This window comes from Podarcis gaigeae (assembly GCF_964106915.1).
Source record: "Podarcis gaigeae genome assembly, chromosome: 5".
Lineage (NCBI taxonomy): Eukaryota > Metazoa > Chordata > Lepidosauria > Squamata > Lacertidae > Podarcis > Podarcis gaigeae.
In genome coordinates this window covers 84756307-84773481 of record NC_139681.1, presented here as the reverse complement: position 1 = coordinate 84773481, position 17175 = coordinate 84756307, and the positions used below count along the sequence as shown (strand labels likewise).

At 44.8% G+C, this 17175-nt stretch overlaps 1 protein-coding gene across 2 annotated transcripts in view; it reads left to right on the top strand.

The window, feature by feature from the left end:
- GOLIM4 (golgi integral membrane protein 4) overlaps positions 1–17175 on the top strand; it is a 61043-nt gene that overhangs the window by 22113 nt on the left and 21755 nt on the right. The window contains exons 2-7 of one of the 2 annotated variants that reach the window (XM_083739473.1): positions 8379–8453; positions 9885–9934; positions 10813–10866; positions 11684–11834; positions 12048–12130; positions 13068–13151. In XM_083739473.1, coding sequence (XP_083595599.1) covers positions 8379–8453; positions 9885–9934; positions 10813–10866; positions 11684–11834; positions 12048–12130; positions 13068–13151 — 497 coding nt within the window. The remainder of the gene's footprint in view (positions 1–8378; positions 8454–9884; positions 9935–10812; positions 10867–11683; positions 11835–12047; positions 12131–13067; positions 13152–17175) is intronic. The other variant, XM_083739474.1, reaches the window with a different exon arrangement.

Here is a 17175-nt window from a genome sequence, read left to right as displayed (position 1 = left end):
GAGTCCTAGCCAAAAAGTTGTCTTTAAAGTTATTTATGTTAAAAGCAACAGCAACACTGCTAAGGCAAAATTGTGTCCTTTGTTGTTATAGATCTGCACCATGGTTCTTGGTTTTGCCAGAATAAAATATATTTTCATATCTGTGCACTCGCTGCGGTTTTAAGTTTAAGGCAGGAGAAAGCAGTGCTTGGTCTGCAGCCCCAGACACACTTTAAATTGGTAAATCCCATTGGACTCAGCAGGGCTCACCTCTGAACCAAACTGGTTCCCTCCGATGTTGGCCAGGGATGATGGGCATTAACATTCCAAAAGACAATGAGAGCATCAGGTTGGAGAGTCTCTAGTGCAGGGGTAGGCAACCTAAGGCCCGGGGGCCGGATGTGGCCCAATTGCCTTCTCAATCCGGCCTGTGAACAGTCTGGGAATCAGCGTGTTTTTACATGAGTAGAATGTGTTCTTTTATTCAAAATGCATCTCTGGGTTATTTGTGGGGCGTAGGAATTCGTTCATTTCCCTCCCCCAAAATATAGTCTGGCCCACCACATGGTCTGAGGGATGGTAGACCGGCTCACAGCTGAAAAAGGTTGCTGACCCCTGCTCTAGTGGATTGGGTTTTTTTGTCTCTAGCAGATGTGAGCCTCTTAACCATAAACTTTAAAAGCAAAGAGATGTCAGCCTCTTACCCATAAAGCCTCTTACCCATCGCTTTTCCCCAGGATCTGGCAATCAGAGGTTTCTACTCCCTGCAAATGTCCTTCCTAGCCTTCAGAAGACCTATCCTTTCTGAACATTTCTCATCCTTTCGATTGTCATTTTATAATAATGAAGTGGAAGAATAAATGTCCGCCCACTCCAGTTAAGGCTTCCAATATACCAATGACATTAATTATATGAATTTGCAACATTCAAGTTCCTAATAGTGCCCTCTGTACTGAGGTACTTGCTTTATTGAAAGGAAATGAGAGAATGCAGAAGGGATGAATAAGCTCTTGGTTTTCAGAAGCTTCTTATGCCAAGTGGAAAATTTTGGGAGGACAGAGATTCTGCTTTTATACAGTGGGCCTATTTTTTTTTTAAGTGTACATACAAACAGCCGGGGGGCAAATCCAGTATGCACTTGAAACTTGGAATAATTCATTCTTAATTAAAATAACACCCGTGTTTAATTAGAGTTCCCTCTCTCTTTCTCTTCTAATTTTAAAAATAAGAGTAATAAAAAGATGATTTCATTTTTGAGTTTAGAAGTTCACAGTTTTGTAACACCCTGAAACTATGGCTGTGGTGATGAATTGGACTACAGGTGTCAGAAGGTCAATGTTTTGCTGGTATTTACACCAGATTATTTAAACCAGATGTTTCAATATATGCACAGCATTATTTGCCAATTATTAATATTTTTCATTATTGGTAAGCACTATGCAGACCGTTAAACACTTACAAAGCACCTAAAATTATCTAAGCATTATATACGTATCAGAAGATAAGAGAGTACCTGCCTGCAGGCCCACAATCTAATAGCCACGATACAAAAGGAAAAAGGAATAGGGAGGGAAGAGGAAAGCAAGCGTTGGGGCAGCTTCTTCTGCACTGGCCAATGGATGGGACCAGGTTTTACTCCCCATTGGCATGGTATTCTTTATAAGAGACAAGGTACAGCCTCCCAGTGCCCTTAATGTCCTGGCTGGTGGGAGAGGTCAGAGAGTATGCCTCCCTTTGATTCCGCAGTCTTATGGCAATTGAGAGTAACTAGCCTTATTAGGAGTAACTAGCCTTATTAAGAGGAGACTCTTGAGAGTCCCATGGACTGCAAGAAGATCAAACCTATCCATTCTTAAGGAAATCAGCCCTGAGTGCTCACTGGAAGGACAGATTGTGAAGCTGAGGCTCCAATACTTTGGCAACCTCATGAGAAGAGAAGACTCCCTGGAAAAGACCCTCATGCTGGGAAAGATGGAGGGCACAAGGAGAAGGGGACGACAGAGCTAGAGATGGTTGGACAGTGTTCTTGAAGCTACCAGCATGAGTTTGACCAAACTGCAGGAGGCAGTTGAAGACAGGAGTGCCTGGTGTGCTCTGGTCTATGGGGTCACGAAGAGTCGGACACGACTAAACGACTAAACAACAACAGCCTTGTTATTACATATCATTATTAGTTGTTACTGCTTTGGGTTTCAGAGGGCAGGACCAGGCCCAGGCATCTCCAAAAAGTGTATTAAAACTTTGGGGAATTTTCTGTGATCTTATTATAACCAAGCTAAAACATAAGATAGTAGTTTCATTTTTTTTTAAAAATAACTTTTCATTATTTACACATAGGGAATAATTGCTTTTGTAATCTTCAGGGTAAAATTCCTGTTAAAATCAATCAATAATTTAAAAGTGTCACCATAGTCTGTTTGCACATTTCCACAGGACGTTGAGGGAAGTACAGTTGGGAGGTAGAATGCTGAATGGAAGAATTGTTTCGTTCCAGAAACAGCACCATTTTAACACTGTGCAAAGTGTGCCGATTCTTGCTGAACCGAGTATAGAGACTTGGAAACCCAGCTGTTCAGGTCATTCTTAGCAGCATTTCTTTGATTTAAGTTTGTAAGGATGAAACAGGTTGATGGGTTTAGGACAAGCTGAGCAGCTGTCCTACGTTAAGATAGGGCTGTTGTGTAAGTGAAATGAATACAAACCACCCTCTGAGATGGAATTTAATAAATTGGAGGCTGCTGTTCAGCACATTTAAGCTTGCTTAAATTCTGCTGAAGTCAATGGGGAGAACCAAAGAAGAATGAGGATGCGAACTCTGGGTGATTATTGGGGAATATGGTTCAGAACACCACATCTCATTTTCTTTGCATCAGGTCATAAGAACAATATAAGAGCTTTGCTGGATCAGACCAAAGGCCTGTCAAATCCAGCACATTGGTCAGCTAAGTGCTTATGGGAAACCCACAAGCAGGGCATGAGGACAATGTCTGTCTCCTGTTTTTGTTTCCCAGGGAACTTGTACTCAGAGTCATGCTTCCTCTGATCCTGCAGGTAGCATTCAGCTGTTATGACTAGTAAAGGTAAAGGTAAAGGTACCCCGACCGTTAGGTCCAGTTGCGGATGACTCTGCGGCGCTCATCTTGCTTTACTGGCCGAGGGTGCCAGCGTACAGCTTCCGGGTCATGTGGCCAGCATGACCAAACCGCTTCTGGCAAACCAGAGCAGCGCACGGAAACACCGTTTACCTTCCCGCTGGAGTGGTACCTATTTATCTACTTGCACTTTAACGTGCTTTCGAACTGCTAGGTTGGCAGGAGCAGGGACCGAGCAACGGGAGCTCACCCTGTCGCTGGGATTCGAACTGCCGGCATTCTGACTGGCAAGCCCTAGGCTCAATGGTTTAGACCACAGCGCTGCCCACGTCCCGTCATGACTAGTACCCTTCGCTTTATCCCCATGTAATTTGTAAGTAAAGGTAAAGGACCCCTGGATGGTTAAGTCCAGTCGACGGTGACTATGGGTTGAAGTGTCCATCTTGATTTTCAGGCTGAGAGAGCCGGCGTTTGTCCACAGACAGCTTTCTGGGTCATGTGGCCAGCAGGACTAAACCACTTCTGGTGCAACGGAACATTGTGACAGAAACCAGAGCGCACAGAAACAGGGTTTACCTTCCTGCCACAGCGGTACCTATTTATCTACTTGCACTGGCATGCTTTCGAATTGCTAGGTTGTCAGGAGCTGGGACTGAGCAACGGGAGCTCACCACCATTGCGGGGATTTGAAGTGCCGACCTTCCAATCGGCAAGCCCAAGAGGCTCAGTGGTTTAGACCACAGCGCCGCCTGTGTTCTTCACCACAGGGCAGGTTACAACAATGAAAGATGCAGTAATAAAAAAAATAAGGCAGTAAAGCCATCGCAGCTCAAACCAGAACAGTATAGATTCGACAAAATTTGGGGGTCCTGTGAAACAAAATGCCTTAGGGTTGTGTCAGATTGCAAAGGTGTTTGCTCACGAGTAAGCAGGCAGGATTCTGACCTGTCTTTTACAGGTTTTATTTAGCTGCAAAACTATTTACAGTGCAGAGCCCCAAAGTTCATGTCTGCCTCAATTGCTAGCAGAATCCGGGAGTGCTTGTTTCCTGGACCTCCCCCAACATAAAAGTCTCGTTACACCCGGCCTTTTCCTTCCCTCTTTGCGCTTTAGACTTCTGCGCAGGGTGGGCGACAGAAGGGGCATGCTTCCCTCCTGGTCAGCTTTGCCCACCAGCATCCTCTGGTCCTTTCACCTCTTCCCCACTGGAGGTGGAGCTTTCCTCCTCCCCGGAAGAGGAACTGCTTTGCAAGATTTTCGGAGGCTTCCTGTAACACAACTGCCCCTCTGCTTCCTGTCTCTGTTCTGATGGCAGTTCCCTGACAGGCTGTATCCAAAGCAGTAACTCATTCTGTTAGTGCATGAATTTATAGTTTCACAGCTAAGCACCCCTTTTCTCCTCTCTCCAAGCAACTCCTAAATCTTGTGGTTTTCCGCACTCTACAATAGATTGGGGAAAGCTGCAGGGGGAGAACATAAGAAGAGCCAATGGCCCATCTAGTCCAGTATTCTGTTCTTACAGAGGACACAAGGAAACTTGCAGGCAGGACCTGAGCACGAGAAGAAGAAAAAACCCGCCATAGTCTCCAGCCACTGGGACTCAGAAACATTACTGCCTTTGACTGGAGACAGAGAACAGCCATCACGGGGAGTGGGGAAGTTCTTCTGCATTGGATACCACCCTTAACTGTCAAAAGGCTTAACTGTAAAGAGGTGCATCTACAACATACGATGGAAGCTATATAAGGAAAATACTAGGTGCCTTTCAACAGGGCCTTCTTTGCTATCCTTAACCCCAGTAGGAAACGAGGTGGCCTTTCAGATAGTTGGGCCATATGCTGTTGAAGGAACACAGCCTCTACTGAATCAGACCATTGGTCCATCTACCTTGTTGTTGTTTAGTCATTTAGTCGTGTCCGACTCTTCATGAGTTGGACCATGGACCAGAGCACGCCAGGCACTCCTCTCTTCCACTGCCTCCCGCAGTTTGGTCAAACTCATGTTCGTAGCTTCGAGAACACTATCCAACCATCTCGTCCTCTGTCATCCCCTTCTCCTGGAGCCTTCCATCTTTCCCAACATCAGGGTCTTTTCCAGGGAGTCTTCTCTTCTCATGAGGTGGCCAAAGTATTGGAGCCTCAGCTTCAGGATCTGTCCTTCCAGTGAGCACTCAAGGCTGATTTCCTTCAGAATGGAACGGTTTGATCTTCTTGCAGTCCATGGGACTCTCACGAGTCTCCTCCAGCACCATAATTCAAAAGCATGAATTCTTCTGCGATCAGCCTTCTTTATGGTCCAGCTTTCACTTCCATACATCACTACTGGGAAAACCATAGCTTTTACTATACGGACCTTTGTTGGCAAGGTGATGTCTCTGCTTTTTAAGATGCTGTCTAGGTTTGTCATTGCTTTTCTCCCAAGAAGCAGGCGTCTTTTAATTTCGTGGCTGCTGTCACCATCTGCAGTGATCATGGAGCCCAAGAAAGTAAAATCTCTCACTGCCTCCATTTCTTCCCCTTCTATATGAACTGGGAATTTTGGAATTTTAGACAGAGGGCAGTCCCTCTGGAGATGTCAAGGATTGCACCTGCTCATACCACAGAATTACCCTACATCAAGCAGATAAGACCGTATTAGGAAGCTGCCTGGTACTGTATCAGACCATTGTTCCAACCACCTCAGTATTGTCCACACGGACTGGCAGCAGCGGCTCACCAGGGTTTCATACACCTGTCTAACTTGGAGGCAATCAGACATCTTGGGGTGTTCTGTGACTCCCCCCATCCCCCTTACTTAAGAATCGCTGAGTGAATTATTCACATAATATGATAATTTGCAATCAAGTCACATCTACTGGGGGGGGGGTGGCAGAGAGGTGGGGGAAGAAAAAGGCTTTTAATTTTCAATTCCATTGTGTTCTTTTTCTCCCCTCGCCCATGCTCCAATTAAAGGGTGGAAAGAATGCATAATCAGATTGAAGATAATTCTGACTTTTCTTGATTTATTGCTAGTTCGCTTGGCATGTATTGACTGTGTGTTGATGTGTGATTAGGTTTATCATCCCTTTGGGCCGCCATTGACTGCTGCCAACTGGTTTTTCCCTGTTTATAATGCCAGACCTTCGTATCCTTTTCCCCTCCCGCATTTCACTATGTATATAAGCAGAAGGGGAGGAAAAACTGCTTCTATTATATGCGTTTTTAAAACACACACATCTGGAATCTTTAAATGATTGCAGCATCTTTCAGTTTAGACAGTTTAAAAAAGCTACGTCTTTTGAAACCAGGCAGTAATCTGCGTGAGGATTGCAAAAAGGTCTTTGCACCCTAATGGCCTCATCCTGTCTTTTGAAAATAGGAAGTTGCCTTATACCATATCATTTGTCCATTGAACTCCAGTGTGGTGTAATGGTTAAGGTGTCTGACTAGGATCTGGGAGACCAGGGTCCAAATCTAATCTGTGTCATGAAGCTCCTTGGGTGACCATGAGTCAATTCACTGTCTCTTAGCCTCCCAGGCTTGCTGTGAGGACAGAATGAGGAGGGGAAAAGTCATTCATGCTGTGACCTTGAGCTTCTTGGTGGAAAGTAGGGAAAGAAATTTAATGAAGAAGCAAACAGACAGACTTGGTATTGTCTACACTGACTGGCAGCAGTTGGGTCTTTCTCAGTGCTACCTGGAGATGATCTAGGGACCTTCTGTATGCAAGGCAGATGTTCTGCCACTCAGCTTTGGCCCTTCTAGGGTCTAGAAGCCAAGCCTTATGAGGAACGGTTGAAGGAGCTGGGTATGTTTAGCCTGGAAAAGAGGAGACTGAGGGGAGATATGATAGCCATTGTCATATATTTGAAGGGCTGTCACATGGAGGATGGAACAAGCTTGTTTTTTCCTGCTCTGGGAGGTAGGACTCGAATCAGTGGCTTCAAGTGGCAGGAAAGCAGATTCCGAATAGACATACTAAAAAACTTTCTGGTGGTATGAGCTGTTCTGACAGTGAAACAATCTCCCTCGGGAGGTTGTGGACTCTCCATCCTTGGAGGCTTTTAAGCAGAGGTTGGGTGGCCATCTGCCATGGATGCTTTAACTGAGATTCCCCACATTACAGGGGGTTGGACTAGATGACCCTTGGGACCCAATTATGTGCGTTCAAAATGCACCGGAAAGCTAAAGAAAGGAAGTTCATGCAAATGGTTAACACATATGGTTTGTTCTTGTAATGCTATCAGGTTGTAAAGGTGGACTACATTTGCATTCCTAACCCTGCTTACCTGGGAGTAAGCCCCACCAATTTTTTTAAAAAAACAACTTCTTATTTTTATTGATGTATAATAGCAAAGAAAAGTGACAGGCTGGGGAAAGGACCAACCTATCAAGTCACATTAAAAATGCAGTCACCACAATACACCCATCTTAAATTAGTGGAACATGAATAAATAAAATACTAATAATACATTGCGTACCTACAGGTGTGTGTGCATAGGTGCCTCTTTTCAGCTCACCTGCTCTTCATGCACACATCTGAGCATGGGGCACACAAAGTAAGGGGTGGCAATGTTTGGAGCAGGGCTACAACCAGCATGATCTCACTCCTGCTTCCATGTGTTTATGGAGGTGATTTATGAAAGAGGCTTTGGAGCTGAACTCTCTCCATCTGTGAGGAACGTGGTGTGAAAGATCTACCTGAAACTAACTTCTGAACAGTGTTAGAAACTGAGATATGAAAGCTAGGAGCTAAAGGCACCTTAAACCTAGGTTATGGGTGCAACAATGGAATGTCTAGGTGCGCTTTTTATAACAAGTATACAAAGCTGAAAATGAATGAACTGCAGCTAAAATATTATGTTCATTTTTCACATGGTCTAGTCCTTCCCCTGCCCACCCCCTAATATTCTTCAGAGGGGGAGAAATATTGTATGTGCACGCAAATATGCATACACGGGCAAGCCAATATAGCCTTACACTGAGTCACACCATTAGTCCATCTAGCCCAGTGTTATTAACGCAGATTGGTAGCAGATCTCCAGGATTTCTGACAAAAGGTTTTGCCCAACCCTAGCTGGAGATGAACCTTGGATTGAACCCCGAGACATTTAACCTGCTAAGCAGATGCTCTGCCTTGGAACTACAGCATCTTCCATCGATTAAAGACCAACTGGCAAGCTTTTGGCTACATGGATGCATGCAACCTGTAATTTCCATTTTTTATTTTTATTATGTTTTCAAAATGGATACACACATACACATTTTGTTACCTGTTGAACTACTCCTCATTTACATCCAGTTTATTGATTTCCCCCCCCTTTTTCAGTTGTATATGAGCACCGGTCAAGATTAGAGAAATCTTTGCAGAAAGAAAGGCTTGAACATAAGAAAGCAAAAGAAGGTAAAAGATTTTACTTTTCACAAAAAGAAAAAGGATAGGAAGCAGGAGAAATGTTGTTCCTACTTGCATTGTTATTACAGGAACACTGTGTTGCATTCAGGGCCATCGCGGTTTTCAAGACTCTTTTAAAATAGGTTATGCTTTGCCAAACATTTTTGAAAATAAGAATGGCTATTTTGCTCCGGAGCGATCAAATCTCTGGAGTTTCTTAATGAGTTTTTACTGCCATCTAGTGGATAAGGACAACAGCAACAAAACTCCATCTGACTATATGAGTGTTTCCCCAAAATAAAGTTTTGATTCTTGCACTCAAAAACACATTTATATTTCTACAGTTAATACCTATGGATATATTTCCTGGCCAGTACTCAGAACAATAGGCAAACACTCTTTGCAGATTATGGCATAATTCAGGTAACAGTGTCTCCTGGCATCCCATTATAACCATTGCTCATTCGGCTAGGGCTGTGCTTTCTGGGTCATGTTGGCGCTTCTGAGATACCACTGCATCTCTGAGGCTTAATAAGTCAGTCCTGGTATTTCCTTATTCCAGTGGTGGGTTTCAGGCTTGGCATCCCATGATGTCAGGCGATTGACAGGTGAGTGGCCCCGCCCACTTGTCAAAATGGGTCTGTGGTTGATCAGGGTTCCTATTTCCATATTGGAAACCCTAAGGACAAGTAAACCTTCCCACTAACATGGATTATGTGCTGCTTGTGTCTATGCATGCAGCATAATTGTGGAGACACGTGCCTCTTTACGTGTGCACAACAAATGCCTGAAGAAGACTCTCCTAGTAGCTGAATGTGTAAACCAACAGCCTCAGCAGAGTCCATAGCAATAGGCTGTATTCAGCTCACGAGAAGACCCATTGACATTAATGGCCCTAGGTTAGCAATGTCTGCTAATTTTAGTGGGGCTACTCTGAATGGGACATCCTTATACTGACTAAAATAATGCAATGCTATGATTAATGAACAACTCCTTCATTGGACTGAGATACCCAGAGGGACTCTTGAATTTGTCTTTCTTGATCAGGGATGGCCTAAAGGGAGATGAACAATGAATTCACCTTGCTGTATTGTTGAAGAGATTTTCTGCATTTCTTTTGTCTGGGGGAGAGATGCAGAAGGTTTCTTCCTCAAAACAGCAAGATGGTTTCGTTGTTCATCCTGTTTAGGCCATCTTTCCAATTAGCAAGTCATCTTCCTAATTAAGGATATAGCAGATTAGACTGATACCACCTGTATGCAGAGATGTTTTGACTTTGTCTCTTGGATGTGTTTTATTGTTTTTGCAGTTGATTTATTGTATGCCTTTTAAATGTTTAAACACATCGTATCCCGCCCTGATAGCTGTATAGATGGAGCTTATAAATATAAATAGACTTTAGCCTTTTAACATCATTTTCTCTTCCTTTTTGTTTTTTAGACTTTCTTGTTTATAAATTAGAAGCACAAGAAACACTAAATAAAGGAAGGGTAAGTGTGCAGAAGTAATGAACAAGATGTTTCTTCTTATTGCATAAGCTGAACTGATAATAGAGTTCTGAATGCTCTTAACATTTAACCTGTTCCAAGGTATGAAGAAAAAGGAAAACATACATAATTATAATTCACAAGAAGTAGGATTACTTGGAGGTTGACTTGTCCTACGAGGCTTAAGGAGTCTTATTAAACAAATTCACAAAGGATAAGGCTACCCAATGGTTACTGAGGTTTCCCCTGGTAGATTTGCTGGGTCTGTATCTTGGTTCAGAAAAAGTGATTCCCCCCCCCCCCCCGACCAATTTAATTTGGAGGGGGTGATTTTTGGATGCTTGAAGTTAAACAGTGGGAGCTTTTGATTCCCTTCCTACAGACATGGAGACAAAGGGGAATTGCAGCTTGCATGTTCTGAAGGTGGAGAGTGATGTCGGGATGTCTAATAAAATTGCTGAGGCTTTGCTACGGCTTCCACTCCAGAGTTTGACACCTTTGTAGCTCAATGGCAGAGGCTCTGCTTTGCTTGCAGGAAGTCTTGGGTTCAACCCCTGGGATCACTAAGTTGGGCTGGGCATGAAACTACTATCAGTCAGTACAGTCCGTTGTGAACTAAAAGGACCTATAAACTTCCTCTACTCTTCTGTGTTCTGCCTCATCTCCATCTTGGGGGGTTAAAGTTGGCCTGTTGTTCGTGGGAAATCTGCAACTTGAAGATGTCCTGTGCCCTGCATGCCTGATACGTGGACAGCCCTATAAGTAGATCCGTGGGCAAGTTCAGAGTTTCCTAGTATTATAATTTACAGAGAGGTACTATAGCTATGCAGGAAGCTGCTGAGTATGTCAGCTAACTATATATTACTCTTTTTGTTTTGCAGCAAGATTCCAATAGCAGATATGGAGCACTGAATGTGCAACACCAGATGTTGAAGGTAGATACTTGCATCTTCTTAAGCATCCTGTCTTAACAGGGGAGTTAGAAAAAGATGACAACATTTGGCTTCTAGTCCTAGTTGGCATTTTTGGGAAATGGATGTCTCCGACACCAATAGACCTTCTGGGTGTCATGAGAAGGCCTTGGTTGCAGAATGTTTGCTTCCCGGTGATTGTGTGCAAAATTTTAAACTGTTTTGGAGCATGTGCCCCCCAACAGCTGCCTTAATCTTCTGTTGTTCTAAACACCGAGAAGTGTTTGACTTGGGGAACACTCTGAAGCAGCGATCTGCCTCACCTACAATCTGATGTGGTAACAGACCCATCAAAGGACTTTACAACATTGGCAAGATTCAGATTGAATCACTGACCTGGTTTGCACGTAATGCAGAAATAATAATGTAGTGCTATGCCAATTACGCTACTCCTTCCCCTCTCCTTCATGGTATGGTTGCAAGGAGGACATTGGAAAGATCCACTTCCTGTTTGAAACTAACCATGGTTTACTGTGGAGCTTGAAAAGGATGAACCTGTGGAGAGGGAAGGGTAAACCATGGTTCAGTGTTATGTCCAAATCAAGGCATTGTTAACACTCCCACCAAAACTAACCCAAGGTTAATGCTACTCATGTTTTTCATCTTAACCAGACCGACTCCATGGCAGTATTGAAATTCCACAGGCCTATGTTAAAACATGCTCTCATCCTGGGATGGGGTTCCCAGGATGAGGTTGCTCTGAACATCCAAATACATAAATTGTCAGCTGGTCAGATAAATAATTCCTTGTGATGTGTCTTGTGATGTCTCCTTTTTGCAGAGCCAGCATGAAGAACTGAGGAAGCAGCACGCAGACCTGGAAGAGGAGCACAGGAGGCAGGGAGATGACTTCAACAGAGTGGTCAATGATCATAAGGAAAAATATATGGAGTTACAGCAAGAGAAGGAGCAGGAGCTCTCCAAGCTGAAAGGTACAGCATTGTGTTACTTGATTTAAATTTTGGGGAGGGGGAAGAGGGGCCGGGCCATTCCCTGGAATTGTCACCCGTGTTGGCATTAACGCAGCTTCCATTAGGACTTGACTGCAAATATTTAAATTCGTGAATAATTAGGATGCTCTCTGTCTCTCTCTGCTGTGTATAAATCTGTCGGATCAATTCTTGTTTGCGCTGAATTTTTAATAGAATCCATGTATAATCTGCGAGAAGAGAACAAGCAGCTGAGGAAAGCCCACCAAGATATTCATACTCAGCTACAAGATGTGAAGGTAAGAACTTGGGCCTCCCAAGATAGGAGGAGCAGGGAGAGAGAAAAATCCCATTGTTTGCAACTGGGAAAATAAGATGATGGTTGAAAATAGATCTTTTCTTGTTTAATGGAAGGAAAGGTGCAATGGGTATGTTTTTCTTAAATGCGTGCACAAACGTGCTGATATTAATTTTTAATTATTTTCTAGCAGCCTCGAACCCGGCATTGCCTGGGAATTCTAAGAAACCCAAGAATCAGAGCAAGCTTGAAACCAGTGGTTGAAATTACTGCAGTTTTGAGAGATTCAGCCTACTAAATTGATCCAGAACACTGTCCATTTTGAATCCAAGCATGCACAAAACTTTGCTCCTTGATCTCAGGAACCACCAAGTAAAGTTTGTTTGTGGTAGCTTAAGTGGTGTTGAAATGCACAGCAAACCGGCAAACAACTTTCCAAAATAGGTAGCAGACCAAGGAAGAAGTACCCAGTGTTGCTCGGGAATTCTAAGAAACAAAAAAATAATAATAATCCTGAGGTTTATAAATGGGTAATGAATTTGCTTGTTTCCTGCCATATTTGGTTAAAACCAAGGCAGTTCAGAATGACTCAGTCCGCCATCTTGATTCAAAATGGGTTCCAAACGCTAACAAACACCTCTTTCTCTGTCTCGGGAACAATAATGGCAGATTTGCATAGTGTCCTGCTTTAGATGAAACCAAATTCAGCAGACCAAATCCATTCACAGGGGCTATAAAAGGGGGAAAACCCATAGTTATTTCTGCACAAAAAGGCAACTTTACTGAAGTGTTGGTAAGATGTAAACACACACACAAAATACTTGTTTGAAAGGGAGGTGCTGAATCAGTTAAACTGCTGGCAATCCTAAGATTATTTCTTGGTGTCTGATGAAGTGCATTTGGGATCAACCTTGATGGTGGCGTTTTCTTTTGTGTAGCTGCAGCATAAGAGTTTAATCTCTCAACATGACCAGCTTGTAGTGACGCTGGAAGAACACAAGAGTGCGCTAGAAGCTGCGCAGGTCAGCCAAGAAAATGGCTTTGCATCCACTCTGCTCTTAATGAATGGTGTTTTTGTTTTCGTCTATTTAAAAAACCTTCCTAACATTTCTTCCCTCTTTTTTTATTTCTGCTGACCACAACTTTTATGCATGCACGCCTTTGGTGGGGTGGGGGGAATCTCCGGTTAACAACCAGCTGCCCTCTCGGGGTAAGAAATGCATGCTTCGAAGGATTTCTGCTCTGCCAAAATTATAGTGTAGTAAATTGTTTTTGTTTCTTGACAGCTCCATTATGGGCTCGAGTGAATGCATGCATATATGGATAAAAACCACATCTTTCTTTCCTGTCCAGAAGGCTACAAGCTACGACTTCCATACAGCGGGGCCGTGAGGGTGTGGCTTGGGGGGCCTGAGCCCCTGGAGCTTTTGCACTGCCCCCCGGATCATATGCACCTTCCCACCCCCCTTTTAAAAAAGTGACTTCGTTTGCAGGGCTGCTGAATATTCTGCAGAGTACAGTTCTGGCGAGACCCCAGCCACCTTCTATCTCAGTTTGCTCAGAGACCTAAGCCAGCACCTGTGCATATAAATTAGCTCATGCAAATTTGTGCTAAGGACTTGCAACATAGGAAGCAGAGTCAGACCACCGGTCTCTCTGGCTCGGTATTGTGTCTACAGTGACCCGCAGTGGCTCTCCAGGATTTCAGAGACAGTGGTGTTAGCACTGCTGCTTAGATTTGTTGGGGATTGAACCTGAGCTCTTCCCCATGCAAAGGAGATGATATGATGATGATGATGATTGTTTTATACACTTTGTATACCACCCTTTGTCTGAAGGTTTTGAGGCGGGTCAAGGCATAAAAATACAAAATGAATGCACAAAATACATATTAAGAACAAAGCAAACCCATAACCCATAACCCACACATGCAACAAAATCATCCAATATAACAGGACTAGGCTACGCTCTGGACACTCCATCACATTCCTCTGTTATAAGAGGAATTATAGTCTCTGTGGGATGCGGGTGGAGCTGTGGTCTATACCACTGAGCCTCTTGGGCTTGTCGATCAGAAGGTCAGCGGTTTGAATCCGCATGACAGGGTGAGCTCCCGTTGCTCTGCCCCAGCTCCTGCCAACCTAGCAGTACGAAAGCACACCAGTGCAAGTAGATAAATAGGTACCGCTGTAGCAAGGAGGTAACAGTGTTTCTGTGCACTCTGGTTTCCGTCACAGTGTTCCGTTGTGCCAGAAGTGGTTTAGTCCTGCTGGTCACATGACCTGGAAAGCTGTCTGTGGACAAACACTGACTCCCTCAACCTGAAAGTGAGATGAGCACTGCAACCCCATAGTCGCCTTTTTGACTGGACTTAACCGTCCAGGGGTCTTCTACCTTTACCTTTATAGGACCGGAGTAAGGGTCCCGGTGGGATGTGGGTGGTGCTGTGGGTTAAACCACAGAGCCTGGGGCTTGCCGATCAGAAGATTGGCAGTTCGAATCCCCACCACGGGGTGAGCTCCCGTTGCTCGGTCCCTGCTCCTGCCCACTTCAAAGTGCAAGTAGATAAATAGGTACCTCTCCGGCGGGAAGGTCAATGGCGTTTCCGTGCGCTGATCTGGTTTGCCAGAAGCGGCTTAGTCATGCTGGCCACATGACCCGGAAGCTGTATGCCGGCTCCCTCGGCCAATAAAGCAAGATGAGCACCCCAACCCCAGAGTCAGCCACGACTGGACCTAATGGTCAGGGGTCCCTTTACCTTTACCTTAAAGGTCCTAGCAGATGCAAGCGATTTTATCCTCAAAATGCTTTGCAAGCAAATCACAGCGAGCTACTGTCGGTTCTGCCACCTCCTGTGGCCCAGACTGTAAAAGGCCCCACGCTACCTGGAGAAGCTCTGCCAGACGGCACAATGAGGATGCAATGGAGGCAGCAAAGGAAGCCTTCTTTTCTGCTCTGCCTTCACTGCCACTAGGCAGGCTCGATGATGAGCCCTCACCAGGGTTCGAGTGCACTCAGCTACAGCCCTTTTCCCTGCAGACAGAGTCTTGTAAGCACCTAGCAAAGCTTCTATGGGAGACCTGTGGCACAGCGAAGGGAAAGGGCTGTAGCCGAGTGCTGGGACACATGCCTGGCTTGCAGAAGGTCCCAGTCCCTGGGAACTCCAGGTAAGGCTGGGAAGAACCCCTGCCTAAAACCCTGGAGGTGATTGGCTAGGTGATTTGTCGTGGTTCCATATGGTATTCCGAGTGCTGGGCTATACTGTTTTTAATTTCCTCGTGACGTGTGTCCTTCACCCTCCAAGGAGCTTCAGGGTTATCTCAGTTTATCCTTGAGCAGCCCTGCGAGAGAAGTGAAGTCAAGAGATTGCAACTTGGCCCTCACCACTGGATGATGTTAATGGCTTGGCTAGGGCTTTGCATCGTTTAATACCCCCCTTCAGCATCGAGGTGTGTTTCCCAGAGAGGCTAGCAAAAGTAGCATCTGTGGGGGGAGTACAATTTCATGGTGGTGATGATAATAAAACAAAGTGTACAAACCAATACAGCATGTTTAAAATAAACTCAGGTACTAACAACACCTCCACCTTCGCCGCATCAAGCAGTTGGTCCCTTACCTTTCCCGCCCCGACCTGGCCACAGTGATCCATGCGACAGTCATCTCCAGGCTTGACTACTGTAATTCGCTCTATGCGGGGCTGCCCTTGAAGCTGTCCCAGAAACTCCACCGGGTACAGAATGCTGCAGCGAGGCTCCTCACGGGGTCTCTGCCATGGGAGCATATTCACCCAGTGCTTTTCAAGCTGCACTGGCTCCCGGTGGAGTACAGGGTCAGATTTAAGGTGCTGCTTTTGACCTTTAAAGCCCTTCACGGCCTAGGACCCTCGTACCTCCGGGACCGCCTCTCCTGGTATGCCCCACGGAGAGCCTCAAGGTCCATAAATAACAACACCCTAGTGGTCCCAGGCCCTAAGGAAGTTAGATTGGCTTCAACCAGAGCCAGGGCCTTTTCAACTCTGGCTCCGGCCTGGTGGAACGCTCTGCCTCATGAGACCAGGGCCCTGCGGGATCTGATTTCTTTCCGCAGGGCCTGTAAGACAGAGTTGTTTCGCCTGGCCTTTGGCTTGGAGCCAATTTGATTCCCTCCCTCTCTCTTTTTCCCCCCTTCTTTCTTTTCCTTCTCCTCCTGCGATGAGGCTACATTTTAATATTTTAATGTTCCATTATTTTAATGTTGTATTTTATTTTTGTTTTTAAGTTGTAATCATTCATCTTGTTTTTATTATTGCTTGTAAGCCGCTCTGAGCCCGGCCTTGGCTGGGGAGGGCGGGGTATAAATAAAAAAAATATTATTATTATTATTAAATTATTATATAGACAAGAACATCAGTCTGTTTTAATTTTTTTATTTTAAAAGTGCTTGCGTTAATAGTAAAGGAACATCCTATTTTGCCTGGCACCTACGTTTTAGCAAACTAGGCACAGGGCTCTAAACTAGCTGCAGTTTCCAGACTGTCTTCAAAGGCAGCCCCACGCAAAGTGTATTGAAGCAATACAACTTTAAAAGTTACCCAGGGGATGGATGATGAGCTTTGAGTTGCATAGGATAAAGCGGGGAGTGGGGGGGGGGGGGTTTGGCAGGATGCTTAAGCAGGGGAAGAAAACCTTACTGTTTTTTTAGGAGCTCAAAGAACTTGAGACAGTTGTTTGCTAAGGGGCTTCTTGCCGTTCAAACTTACTCCAAGGCAGCACCAGATCTCAGTGGTAGACTGCAGACTTTACATGCAAAGTCCCAGGTTCAATCCCACTTGTCTCCAGTTTTTAAAAGGAGAAGGTGATGCAAAGGGTGGGAGAGAGACCTCTGCCCAAGATCCTGGAAAAGCGCTGGGTAGATGGTCCAGTGATCTGACCTTGGTGAAGGGTGGTTTTTCTGATTCTGCGCCGGTTGAGTGGGGGAAATTCTGTTTCGTCATAAGGCAGAGCAGATATTAAAGAGGTCCTTTGAGTGGGCACTCGTATACCTTTTGGAGAGCACCCTCAGCCTTGT